Source organism: Monodelphis domestica, chromosome X (assembly GCF_027887165.1).
Source record: "Monodelphis domestica isolate mMonDom1 chromosome X, mMonDom1.pri, whole genome shotgun sequence".
Classification (NCBI taxonomy): Eukaryota; Metazoa; Chordata; class Mammalia; order Didelphimorphia; family Didelphidae; genus Monodelphis; species Monodelphis domestica.
Genome location: NC_077235.1, coordinates 52,891,288 through 52,904,959, shown reverse-complemented (window position 1 = coordinate 52,904,959; position 13,672 = coordinate 52,891,288). Strand labels below are relative to the sequence as shown.

At 42.1% G+C, this 13,672-nt stretch overlaps 2 protein-coding genes across 3 annotated transcripts in view; one reads left to right on the top strand and one right to left on the bottom strand.

Moving 5' to 3' along the window:
- Positions 1-10,746, top strand: part of RBMX2 (RNA binding motif protein X-linked 2) — a 113,514-nt gene extending 102,768 nt beyond the window's left edge. For both annotated transcript variants that reach the window (XM_056808883.1, XM_056808884.1), the window contains exon 11: positions 7,656-10,746. The gene's annotated coding sequence lies outside the window, so the exon portion shown is untranslated. The remainder of the gene's footprint in view (positions 1-7,655) is intronic.
- FSIP2 (fibrous sheath interacting protein 2) overlaps positions 1-13,672 on the bottom strand; it is a 52,873-nt gene that overhangs the window by 20,934 nt on the left and 18,267 nt on the right. Inside the window, exons 3-9 of the mRNA XM_056808879.1 lie at positions 10,760-10,921; positions 7,314-7,403; positions 6,151-6,290; positions 5,408-5,549; positions 4,073-4,183; positions 2,770-2,917; positions 690-767 (exon numbers count right to left, since the gene is read on the bottom strand). Coding sequence (XP_056664857.1) covers positions 690-767; positions 2,770-2,917; positions 4,073-4,183; positions 5,408-5,549; positions 6,151-6,290; positions 7,314-7,403; positions 10,760-10,921 — 871 coding nt within the window. The remainder of the gene's footprint in view (positions 1-689; positions 768-2,769; positions 2,918-4,072; positions 4,184-5,407; positions 5,550-6,150; positions 6,291-7,313; positions 7,404-10,759; positions 10,922-13,672) is intronic.

Sequence of the window (13,672 nt, the reverse complement as noted above, 5' to 3'; positions counted from 1 at the left end):
ACCTGTCTTTTGCATAAATGCAAACAAAAACTTTCCCTGAAAGGCAGAAAAGGTAGGATGGTTGGAAAATAAAAAAGAGCCTTCATTTGGGACCCAAGAGACCAGTCCTGAAATTCCACCTAAGATGTCACCTTAGGCAAGACACTTCCCCTCTGAGCCAAGGTACCATCATTTGTAAAATGGACGACATATTGCACTACCTACCTCTCATCTGGAAGAATTCAGGGAAGTTACTGGCAGGGTGAAGTGACTTTGTAAACTCTAGGGCATTCTATCTATCATCTATCTATCTATCTATCTATCTATCTATCTATCTATCTATCTATCTATCTCTATCACATTTTATACTGTCATATATTATTATTTTAATGTATACTATATATAGTAGTATATATGTGTATTTATATATATATATATATATATATATATATATATATATATATATATTCCCTTATGTATACCAGATATGTAAGGTAAGTCCCAAACTCTGAATATATAGCAGGAAGTAAAGTCAGGAGGAATGTAACCGAGGTTGCAGTCCAACTTGGTCTGGCATGGCCTTCAGAGGCCATGGCTGCTCTACAGCGGCCATCTGAGAATACCATGAGGAGTAAGATTTCCATCCTCAGAATTTGCTCAAACTACCTCTGAGTCATTTTAGTATTTCTTTGACAAGAGATTTCAATTACTTTTAAATCCACGAGATGTTTTCGATTCAGGTGGTTTCATTTCTTCATTCTTTTTCTTTTTCTTCTTTGGCGAAATAGCTTATAGAAAGATAATGAGAAAAGTTCTTTTATAAAGGTGAAGGCCAAGGAATCTATTCTCTAGTTTACTTTTATACCTAAGCAGACATTGGCTATATCTATTTTATATCTATATGCCCATGGAGGAGGAGGAAGAAGCAGAGAAAGAAGGGTGATGGAAAGAGAAACAGAAAGCAAATGAGAGAGAAAAGGAGAGAGACAGAGACAGAGACAGAGACAGAGAGAGATGAAATGAAAGATTGAGAGATAGGTGGAGAGATTGAGGTAGAAAGATTAAAAGAGAAAAAAGATAAAGAATGAGAAACACAATGAGAAAGGAATAAGAGTTCAAGAAAGAGAGACAGAGAGCAAGTGAACAAAAGAGTGATAAAGAGAAAATAAGGCAGGTTGAGAGACAAAACGAGAGAAGAGACAGTTATAAAGGAAGAAAGAACAAGAGACAAAGACAGAGAATGAGAGAGAGAATGAGTGACTGAGAGGGAATGAGAGACACTGAAGGAAGGAGAGATGGAGAATTCAAGAGACAGACAGGAAGAGATAGAGGAATATAGTGAGAGAGAGAATCAGGGAGCAAGACAAAGAATGAAAGTGAGAATGAAGGAGAATAAGAAAGAGACAAAATCAGAGAGGAGAATAAGAGAAAAGAAAATGAAAGAGACAGAATGAGATGGAGAGAAAGCCAGAATGAGAAAGAGGAGAGCCAGAAAATGGAAATGAAGTAGAAAGAAAAGGAGAGAGACAGAATAAGAGAAGAATGAGAGAGAGCTAAAAAGAGGAAAGAGAATACAAGAGATACAGGAAACGAGAGATAGTGTGATAGAGACAGTGAGCATGAGACAGTAAGAGAGAGTAGAGAGAGACAGAGAATGAGATAAAAGGTAGGAGATAAATAATGAAAAAGAGGAGAGACAGAAAATGGGAGACAGCGAACAAGAAAGAGGAGAAAGCAAATGACAAAGTACATGAGAGAGAGTAGGAATGAGAGACAGAATGAGAGAATGAGAAAGAGAACCATGATAATATGAGAGAAACAGGAAGCAAAAGAAGCAGAGTTAGGGAGAGATGGGTGACACAATGAGCCTGAGAGTCAGAGATGGAGAATGGCTAAGAGATTGAAGAGACAGAATGAGAGAGATATAAAAGAGAGACAGCAAATAAGAAAGACAGAGTGATGGAGAATCAATCCATAAGCACAAGAGACAGAGAACCACTGCATGAGATAGAGTATGAGTGACAGAGAGGCAGGCAGACAGACCAAAAAGTGAGATGAAATAAATGAGAACAAGAGAGACAGAATCATAGATAGAATGAGGGAGAGAGAGAAAAGAGATGGAAAATGAAGGACAAAAAAAAGTTAGAGACAGAGAAAATGAAGGAGAGAGACAATGGGGGAGGAAGAGTGGAGGCAGAGAGAAAAAGGGGACATGGCAAACAAGAGGGAGGCTGAGAGCTCGGAACAGACCAAGAGACTGAGAGAGACCTAGAATGAGATAGTCAGACAATGAGAGAAAATTGGAGAGGTGGAAATCGATAGAGGACAGAAAATGAGAATAATAGAGACCGCAGAGAGTGAAAATGGAAGAGCCAGAGAATACAATTGAAAAAAGAATGAGAGAATCAGAAAATGAAAGACAGAATGAGAGACAGAGTGAGTACAAGAGACAACTGGAAAGAGGTAGAGTATGAGAAAGAGAAAGAAAGTAAGAGAAAAAGAGATAATAGGATGAGAGAGTGTTAGAGACCAAGAAAGAGGGAGTGAGAGAGGAAAGGAAGAAGGGAGAGGGGGAGGGTGGGAGAGAGAGAAAGAGATGGAGGGAGAAAGGGAGGGAAGGAGAGAAAGGAGATGGAAAGAGAAAGAAGAGGAAGGCAGAGATCAAATGAGAGACAGAGCAGTGGAGGAGATACTATGAATAAGAAAGACCCAGGAGTGAGAATGAAAGGCTTATGAGAATGACTTAGAGGCAGGAAGGGATAGATAGCTAAATAGCTTGTACTTGGCTACCTTGTCTTCTAATCTCATCACTTTCAAAGTATGTCCCATCTCCTGCTTTAAATTCCAATGATGTTTTCTCTGTTTCTTCTTTTCTATAGCCATTCCCTTGCATTTTTCGCAAGTGATAGGCCATTTTTTTCTCAAGAAGTGCTTGTTTCTAAAATATTTAAGAACATTTGTAAGGTCAGTTTTACATTTCCTGATACAAAGTCCCTTTTATCAAAAAAATGGTATTGGTTTGTTATGCTTTTATTCCTGAATTCCCTAAACTTCACCTAGGACAAGGACAAAAATAACATGCTGGATATGTAGGGAAGCATTTCTTCTCCTGCTTCAACATGGATGAGAGAATATATGTAACAGCGAAATACATATTGACATATTACTCCATCCCAGAGGCTGGGCCAGCACTGGGGAAATAGTTTCAGTTCTAGATAGGGGTGGAAGGAGGAGAGGTGGTACTGTTAGTGGTCTTGGTCAATCTAGATTAGTTTTAGGCAACAGTAAAACAACCTAGAAGTGCCCTTAGAGATGACCTCCTCCAGCCAATTTACATTTGAGAAATTGAGATCTGAAGGACTTAAGTGACTAAAGCAAGGTCATATTCCATGTCTCTGGAATCTGCGCACTGGGATTTGAACCCAGGTCCTCTTACTCTGAACCCAATGCTCTTTCCACTAAGCCATGCTACATTTGTTGTCTTCCCTGGGCTGTAAACCATCCTTTGAAAGCTACTCTAAGACTTGGCCCTTGTGATATTTAGAGCAAAGTTTTGAGCCAAGTCATCCTTCTAGGGTCCCACCAGAGTGGGATGCAGATCCTGGTACATAGAATAGGAAGAGATTGCCTTCTGGGGGTGGCAGGGGCAAGATGGATGTATCTGGGCATTAGCATGTCAAGTTGTTTCCCCCTTTTTCTTCCTCCTTTGCTCCTGAAATGTGCAAATCTGGAAAGTATCTGAAATTTTAGCCTAATATTAGTACCAAAGGAGACGTTTGGGAGGACAGTTTTGTGAATGTTTCTCTTAAAAATCTCTGGGCCTAAGAAAAGCAGCTGGGTTCTTTTCTTTGGAGACTTTTCAGATTCTGGTCTTTGTGCACATCATTCATTTACATTTGGGAAAGTCCAAAGCAATCCTGTTATAAATGGGGAAGAGCGGAGAGAGAGCCAGCATCTGACTCATATGGTAGAGTAAGCTTTGGCGACTACCTATCTTTGGGGACCCATCGGGACAAAGGATGTGGTGGCTCAGGACTAACAGCAGAGGCCTCCCTGTAGAGAGTCACCCTTAGAGGCAACAATCCCTCTGTACCTTTCTGTCACTCTCCTCTCGACTTTTCCTTCGTTGTTCCTCCACTCGAGCTTCTCTTTTAACTTCTTCACCAATTCGGGTCAGAAGTAACATCTCCTTTGTTTTCCATTCCTAGAGAGTGGAGTTTATTTTATACAACACAGCTTCTCCTTTTTCACTATCACTGGGCTTTTGCAATATGGACCCCTCCTCCTCTGCCCCACCCTCTACTGGGCAAAGGAGCAGGCATTCCCAGATTAGGCCTAAAGGCTATCAGCTCAGCCCAGAGGAGCTCATCCAAAAGAAAAGGAGTTAATCAGCTTCTTGGGATTCAGGAATGAGTCCTGAATTTGAAGTTAGAAGTCCTGAGTTCAAATTCAAATTCTGCTACTGCTGAATGCGATAGATTATTAGAAGTAAAACAATGGCATATGTTATCATTTCCCCAGCATCCCTTGCTTGTGGCCAGGTCTCTCCATTTCCACTGCCATTGCCATGAGTGCCTTTATCATCATTTGTTTGCACTAGTGCAGTATCCCAACAGGTTTTGATGTTTCTCCCCCCAATTCAAACCTAACTCCATATTGCTGCCAGATTGAGTCTTATGCATCCATGTAACTATCATTCTTCTGCTCCAAACCCTTCTGTGATTCCCTGTGTGTCTGCTAAGCCAACTTTTCATCTCATTCATCAAGGCTCCTCTCTCCACCCACTTGCCCCTATCTTTTGCCACTCTTTCCTTTGCAGCCTTATCTCATTTGACATTCCACCAAAGCTTCCTGTTCCCCTCCCCATGAACATGCTCTGTATCCCTTCTGCCTCTGCCCTTGTTCTCAGTGTTTATTCTATATGGAATACCTTTCCCCAATGGCTTATCCTTTAAAGTCCAACTGAAATGCTGGCCCCTCTGGGAACCCATTAACGACCTTTCTCCCTCAGATCCCATGTAGTACTTTTCTCACGCTTAACATGCATTATTTCCTATTGTAGCTATTTGTCTCATTCCTCCATGAGGGAAGGGACCAGATTCCATGGCGCCACGTGGGAACAGGATGATCATAGAATGAAAGGACCTCAGATTCCATCTAGTTGAATTCTTTAATTTTACAAGAGAGGAAACTGAAACCCAGGGAGGAGAAGTAATTTGCCCAAAGTCACACAGGTAGTGGGTGGCAGAGGCATGATTGCTTACCGGAGGGCTAGAGCTCTTTCCACTGTGACCCCACTGCCTTCTTACCTATGCTTTGCACTCCTTAGGACCTACCACAGTGCTTGCTCTGGGTGAAATGAATAACTATGTAGCGTTTGTTACCTTGAACTGAAAGCTCCTCCCGATTCAAGTGGCTCTTTTCTTACCTCTTCAATCTTCCTCCGAAGACTGAGTTTTCTCCTTGTGTGCTCCCTCTGCCTTTTCTCTTCTTCGTTCATGCGGATTAGATGCCGTTCTTCAGCAGAGCGCTCAAGCTTTTCCAGCTCCCTACTGATCATATCTAAATATCTTTAGGGTACAAATGCAGACAAAGAAAAGGTCAACAGCAATAGCCCTTAACCATCTCATTGGTTGGTTTCTGTTTCTTAAATGACCAGAAATGAACACTTAACTCTTATGATCCTCTTTCTTGTCCTTTTTATATATTATAATGTTTGATTTATTGACTATTGAGTTCACTAAAAGAGACAAACAGAAGTGGTGAGGGGCAGGGCCAAGATGGTGGAATAAGGCAGGATCTCTCCGAGCTCTTCCAAATTCACCTGCTGATAACTGTTAAAAATGCCTCAAATAGAATTCTGGAGCAGCAGAACCAACAAAAGTATGAGGTGAAACATTCTTCTATCACAAGACAACTTAGAAAGTTAGCAGAAAGGTCTGTCTCCCTGGGTTAAGAGGGGAGTACAGTGCAGTGCATATGGCATCTGGGCAAGCCAGCAACTGGCCCCCTGTTGCCCACAGCACAGTTCCATATGCAGCCAGCCCCCGAGGCCCCCAGCACAGGTTTCATGCCTTTGCTAATAATGCCTTCGAAAAACCTGTTTGGCTTTTGTTGTTGACATCGCTGTCCACAGGCCTGATCTGAAACCCAAGTAGAGGGAAGGCATACCTGTGCCTTATTAAGCGCTCTTGGTCTTGAATAGTTTGTGTGCCTTCGTGCAACAGCCATTCTCTAAACTGGGCAGCGTCTCTGCTGTCTGGGATTTGGTTGTGTTCCTGAAGTTTGGTGACTTGCTTTTCGAGCATTTTCTGAAAGAAAATGGACTCATGGGTTAAGAATTTCATGTGTGTCAGATATACTTGCTGTTTGTTTGTTGGCTTTGCTTATATTTGAGGGTTTTTATTTTAAAGATATTTTATTTTGCTAATTACATGTAATAACAAATTTCCACGTAAGTTTTCTAAAATTATATGTATATTTGGGTTTGAGAGAGAAAATGATCCCCTACATTTGGCTAAGAATTCAATCATATTACATTTGGCTCAACTAGCCCCCCCAAAGCCAGATGTCTCTATCCAGGCCGAAGAACTGAGCCCTTTCAAATGATTGAGCTCTAAAGGTAGCCGAGAAGGGGGGAGGGAGAAAGAATAAGCGATTAGGACAACCCTCACTCTGGGGACACTTTGCTTTGCATGATCAGCTTTCATACCACAGAGCAGTCCCTCTCATTTTCAGTCAACTTTATTGTCCCTAGGAGTGGCCAAGGAGTATAGATAGCAACTAGTCCAGTGTGGTTGGATGCGAGAGTGAGTGAAGAGGATATGAAAGCTAGAAAGAAAGGGCTACTCCAGATCCCGGAGGGCCTCTAATGCCAAGTTAAAGAAGTTAACCTTTACTTGGGAGCCAGTGTGGAACCACTGAAGGATTCTGAGCAGAGGGACATGGCTGGATCTCAGCAAATAAAGTCATCTTGAAGGATGGAGTGAAGATGGGGGCTATTTCACTAGTATGTGTGGGTGGCAATAAGGGCTTATATTAGGGGTGTGGCAGTGGGACTGGAATAAGAGGTTAATTAACCAAGGGAAGAGTCAAAGTTTATGATAAGTTTTCAGCTGTAGGAGACAGGATTAAAAGTTGGAAGGAGAAGCATGTTGGAGAGAAAGAAAGAATTTGAACTCCCCATAATTAGTGTTTGTCTGAATCCAGTCTTCTCAACCTTTGCCTGGGATGCCATGAGTCAGTCACATTGCTTGTATCTTTTCTTTTTCAAACTCTTCTCAAGGAAAATTTCTGAAAGCCCCGGAAGAAAAACAATTCGATGTTTTACTTACTTGTTCTCTTATATAATTTCTTTCAAAGTCTAACTTGAGGCTTGTCAGGTACTGTCGATATTTATTAAACTCTCTCAAAGTGCATACGATCTGGAGAAGAAAATATCCAAATTCAGGGTTATTACCCCATAATAGACACGTCCTGGAGTTATTACAGTAACAAGTTTGAGGGCCAATTGAGAAGGCAACCCTTTGAGACTGTATCAGCAAGAATAGGTTACTAAATGTCCTTGACCAAGAAGGCAGGTAAGGTGACAAGTCAACACGGGATGATTAGATAAATGAAACAAAATAACAATAAGAATCTAATGACATTCTATTCTGGAAACCTTTTCCTTCTAGGTTTTCAAAAGGATCCAGAAACTCTTCCTCTGAATAGTGGCAACCCTACGCACATTTATAACGATGGGAAAGCCCAGTTGTATGCAGTTGGAAGAAGATAGCCATGGAATAACAGACTCTTTGCTTTGAAACGGACCAGAGAAATCATCTAATCCAGCCTCTACTTAAGAGTGAAGGTTAGAGAACCAGGAGATCTGTGAGACTTGATAGGAAAAGGAGAAAAGAGGCAGGTAATTAGATGGAATTAGATAAAACCTTGCTTTTAATTGAATTCCTCCTTGAGACCCTCACAGGAAGGTAGTCCAGAGAAGTTTCTATTTGTGGCAAGGTTTGCCAGTCTCAAATACCAATCAAAAGATTAGTATCATCCTAGATGCTAGAAGAAAAGGCCAAAAGAAAGATAAAAATAAAGCGAGCTTTGTCCAGTGGCCGAGCTTCTAACATAAAAAAGCCATGTGGTAAGCCATAAAGAACTATAAAGGACTGAGCAACTGGATTCAAGCAGTCAGGGCAGCCAGGAGCATTGAGAAGTATCCTGTGGAAAGCATGCTATTCTATTTCTGCCTGGTTTCTGTCCTAGAACAGGTGACAGTTCATGAATACAGGTCTCCATTTCAGGTTAGCATATAATGAAATCTTTTAAGGATTGGAGAGCCATATGGAGAAATTGAAGAAAACTGCTCAGGAGAGGCAGCTGGAAATCCTAACCTGAGTGAGGAAGGTGGGAGGGGAGTAGTAGAAAGATGTGACCCAGAGAAGGAAATAAAGAAGAAAGATCTTTGAATGTTTGGAGCTAAGTGAATGGGGATGGGCTTCTTTCTGTAGAGGAGAGGGCTGATCCCTCACAGGAAGAAGCCTCTTCTTGAGTTCTAAGGCTTCACAGGGGCCATGAGGAGAGAAGCATCTGGGAATGGCCAGGAGGAGTATTGAGGGGCTCCATGGTGCTTCTTGGCCTCCTGGTGAGAACTGCAGTGCCTACCTTGTTGAGCTTGCTGGAACTATGGGTACATATCCTGGATGTAACTGAGATCCTCTGCAAAACTGTCAAACCTGACAACTCCCTCATTCCTGGTGAGTCCATCCCTGTACACTGATGAAGAGTTGCCAGAAGGTACCATTGCCAAGGATTGTGAAAGACTGGTCAAGAGACAGAAGATCTCAAAGACACCATTGCCTTTTTGGTCATCTCTGCTGATCGAAAAGTAGGGACTTCAAGAAGAGGAGGACAGATCTGGAAAGAGAACATCTCACTAAGAAGAAGCAAGATGTGGATTTCTGGAGCAAAACGTAAACGTCTACCTTACTTTGAAGGAACAAAATGGATAAAAGGCCTGGGGAAGTAGTAATGCGTAGTAAGAAGCTATATCCCAGTGCAGTAATCTGGGAACACAAGGGGGAAAGTCTGGCAGAGCACATTTGGTAGTGGCTCAGTGGAGTAGAGACAAGAGATTTACAATAAGTGAAGGTCCTTTAGTTCAAATGGGGGGAATAGAAGAGAAGTCTCAAGAAACCTGGCCCAGAAACAGGAAGAGTGATGAAGGTGGGGTTGAGGAAGGGGAGAACTTCATCTTTCCAGAACTCTGCCACCAGAAAAATCTGTTCAAGCCAGAATAGCTGACACATTTTAGACTTGCCTTCATGATCACTTAATTCCTTAGAAAGCATCGGCAGTTATGGGGGCAGGCTGATGTGCTCAAGCAGAAAGGGAACTACTGATTCTAATGAAAAAGAATTTGTTGGTTGCTGAAGTTGAAATGATGCCAGCTTTAGGAGCTTCAAATTCATAATTAAGAGGGAAGGAAAGCTGGGCATAGTAAACCTAGATTTTGGTGAAGTATTTGACAGAGTACCCCACGCTATACTTTTTGACTAGATGATGGAACATTTAGTTGGATTTGGAATAGCTTTAATGACTGGACTCAAACAATAGTTATTGTCAATGGACTGATGTCAACTTAAATTGAGTCCATAGTGGAACGGCCCAAGTATCAGTCCTTGGCCCTGTGCTTTAGTGACTAGGAGGAAGGCATAGATGACATAACCTAGGAAGGATAGCTAACACATTAGATGACAGGATTCAAAAAGATATCGGCATGTTAGAATGATGGGACAAGCCTCAGAAGGTGGAATCTAAGAGTGACAAAAGTAAAGTCCTAAACTTATATTTAAAACCCCCAACAAGTTAAGGTGCATCCAGAAAAGATGTCCAGGATTATTAGGGGACTGAAGAAGAGCAGATGAATGGAACAATTACGGCAGTGGAGATATTGATCTTGAAGAAAAGATATCTTCAAGTGTTTGATGGGATATCTTATGCAAGAGAGCCTAGACATTCCGCCCAGTCCCAAAGGGCAACATGAGTCAATCACAATGGATAGAAGTTGCCCGGAGGCAGATTCTATTACTGCTGCACTTAAGTGAAATGTGTCTTTTCAGAAGTTAGATTCCCCTTTTACTGGAAGTTTCCAGGCAGAATCTGAAAGACCTCTTGTTAGCAATGTTGTAGTTCTGTGGTTAGGTACAAGTTGGACTAGATCTCATGTGACTGTGAATTTAGCTCAACAAAATATTGAATAAAAGTGAATCTAATCTAAACACCCATCAGAGTCATCATCTAGCCTCAGGTGAGAAGAACAAAGTGCCTCTCAAGGTAGCCTTGACCCTTCTGGAATGGCTCTACATGGTTGAGAAGTTTTTCTTCTTTTTCAAATTGACAACTCTCTGCCTATCTCAGTGAAGCTCTCAGGGGTCAAGAAGAATAGGTCTAATTCCTCTTTTTGGTAAGAGCCTTTCAAATATTTGAAGACGACTAGCCTTTCCCTTGGCGCCATCTCTCTCCATTATGTGTTCTCTTTTCTAGCTTTAAATGATTGAGATTGCAGAAAGATTAATTCCTCAAAAGGAAAGGTAATATAAAAAAAAAACATGAAGTCATCTCAGTTTGAGGCAATAGGTCAGGACTTGTCTGCTTTCTCTTGACCCGAACACTGGGGGTAATCTATGGAGTCACCCACTGGCCACTTACTTAGATGAGTGAGTCCTGAGTGCCAAGTATCTACCATGCCAATAAAACATTTTCATGACTTAAAAATGACTGAACCCACTTTGTTATTGCTGGTGATGTAACCTCCTTTCTTTAATCTCTTCAGGATATCTTTGCGCTTGTAGTATGCACTTAGATGCGGATCATGCAGGCTTTTGTATCTGGTTTCCAGTAGCCGACCATAAGGATCGCTTAAGTTAAAACCATAAGAGGGCTGAAAAAGCTGGAAACAGATTTCAAAATAATAGAGACATAGTGAAATTAAACTTCCAAGTGACGGCACAATTGAAATGACTTTATGCTATGCACTGAGATAAATAAAACATGTGACAGAAAGACTTCAGAACTCTGATCCATGCAGTGAGCATGTCTTTTTCCATCTTTCTCAGTCTCCTCTATTTCTCTCTCCTGTCTCTTTCTGTCTCTCCTCTGTATCTCTCTCCTTTTTTGTTTCTATATGGGCTTCTGTCTCTGTCCATCTGTCACTGTGTCTCTCTCTGTCTCTTTTCTCCCTCTGTTTATCTTTTTCCATCTCTCTTTCTCTTATTCCTCTCTGTCTCTCTCCTCTCTCTCTGTCTCTCTCCTTCTCTCTGTCTCTGTCTCTGTCTCTCCCTCTCTCTCTATCCCTCTCTCTCTATCCCTCTCCCTCTCCCTCTCCCTCTCCCTCTCTCTCTCTCTCTCCCTCTCCTCTCCCTCTCCTTCTCCCTCTCCCTCTCCCTCTCCCTCTCCCTCTCCCTCTCCCTCTCCCTCTCCCTCTCTCTCTCTCTCTCTCTCCCTCCCTCCCTCCCTCTCTCTCTCTCTCTCTCTCTCTCTCTCTCTCTCTCTCTCTCTCTCTCTCTCTCTCTCTCTCTCTCTCCTATCTCCTTTTATTTCTTGCCTGTATCTCTCTTCTTTTTCTGACTGGGATTCTTTCTGTGTCTTTCCCTCTGTCTCTTTGTGTCTCCATTTCTTTCTCTGTCTCCTCTCTTTGTCTCTCTCCATCTCTATTTTTCTGTCCCCTCTCTGTCTCTGTCTGTATCCTTCTGTCTCTCCACAGTGTCTTTATTTTTCTGTCTGTCTCCTCCCACTTTTTCTATCTCCTGTCTCCTCTCTTTCTCCTTCTGGCTCCCTTCTGTATACCTCTCATTTTTTGTTTGTTCTGTTCTCTTTCTCTTCCTCTGTCTCTGCCTCTCTTCTGTATCTATCTCCTTTTCTGTTATTGTTTGTACTTCTCTATCTCTTCCTCTATCCCTTTGTCTCTCTCTTCATTGCTCTTTCTGTTTCCCCTGCCTCTCTGCTTTTCTCTTTTCTGATTTTCCTCTCTATCTCCCTCCTTTTCTGTTTCTATGTGAGCTTCTGTCTCTCCATTTCTTTGTCTCCTCTCTCTATTTTCTTTCTCTTTTCTGTTTGTCTGTCTTTTTCTCTCTCTTCATCTCTCTCTCCTTCTGTCTCTCCTCTGTATCTCTCATTTTCTGTTACTATCTGTACTTCTCTCTATCTATCTCTCCCTCTGTCTCTTAGACTCTTACCATCTCTCTCTGTCTCCTCTTTGTCACTGTCTCTTTGCTTTGCTCTCTCTCATATCTGTATCCTTTTCTGTTTCTATCTGGGCTTCTCTCTGTCTCTCTCCTTCTGTCTCTTTGTTGTCTCTCCCTCCATTTTTTTCTCTGCCTCCTCTTTGTCTCTCTCCATCTCTATCTCTCTGACTCCTTGACTCTCTCTGCTGTGTCTCGCTCCTTTTCTGATTCTGTCTTCTCTCCCTCTGTCTTTCTCCATCTGTCTCTCTGTCTCCTCTCTATCTCTCTCTCCTTCTGTCCCTCCTCTGCATCTCTCTCCTTTTCTGTTTCTGTCTGTCCTTCTCTTCTCTCTCATCCTTTGTCTCTTTATTCATCTCTTTCTGTCTCCTCTGTTTCTCTATATCTCTCTACATATCTCTCTCTCTGTCTCACTCTCCATCTGTATCTCCTCTGCCTCTCTCCTTTTCTGCTTGTCTTTCCCTCTGTATTTGTCACTCTCCATCTTTCTTTCTTTCTCTCCTCTTTCTCCTTCTGTCTCTCCTCAACATCCTCTCTCTTCTCTGTATCCTCCTCCTTTTCTGTTACTGTCTGTACTTCTCTATCCCTGTCTCTCTCTCTCCATCTTTATCTCCTCTCTCATTCTCCTGTCTCTTTATATTTTTCCATCTCTCTGTCTCCTCTATGACTCTCTCTTTTAATCTCTCTCTTGTCTCCTTTTGTCTCTCCTCTGTATCTCTCTCCTTTTTTGTTTCTATCTTTCTGTGTTTCTCTTTCTCTCCCTCTCTTTGTCTCTCCATCTGTCTTTCTCAGTCTCCCCTGCCTTTTTGCCTCTATCCATCTCTCTTTCTCTGTTTCTCCTTTTCTCTTTCTGACTATCCTCTCCCTGTTTCTCCCTCTGTCTCTTTATAAATCTCTATCTCTCTTTCCCTGTCTCCTCTCTATTGCTCTTCTCTGTCTCTGCCTTCTATCTCTCCTCTGCATCTCTCTCCTTTTCTTTTCCTGGCTGTCCTTCCTTCTCTGTCTTTCTCCATCTCCTCACTCTTTCATTCACCCTCTCTTCTTTCTCCATTTCTGTCTGTCCTTCTCTCTCTGTCTCTCCTTCTGTTTCCTTTGCATACTTTTGTCATTGTTTGTACTTCTGTCCCTATCTCTTGCTTTGCCTCTTGTCTCTCTCTCTCCTTCTCCCTGTCCTCCCTCTCCCCTCTCTCTATTTTGTTTCTGTCTGTGATTCTCTCTGTCTCTTTCTGTCTCCTCTCTCTCTCCTTCTGTCTCTCCTCTGCATCGTTCTCCTTTTCTGTTTGTCTGTACTTCTCTCTCTCTTCTGTTTCTTCCTCTCGCCATCTCCCCCATCTTTATTTCTCTATGTCTCTGCTCTCTCTTCTGTCTCCTGTCTCTCCTCTGTCTCTCCTTTTCTGTTTGTCCTTCTCTCTATCTCTCCCTTTGGCTCTCTCCATCTCTCTTTCTCTGTTTCCTATGTC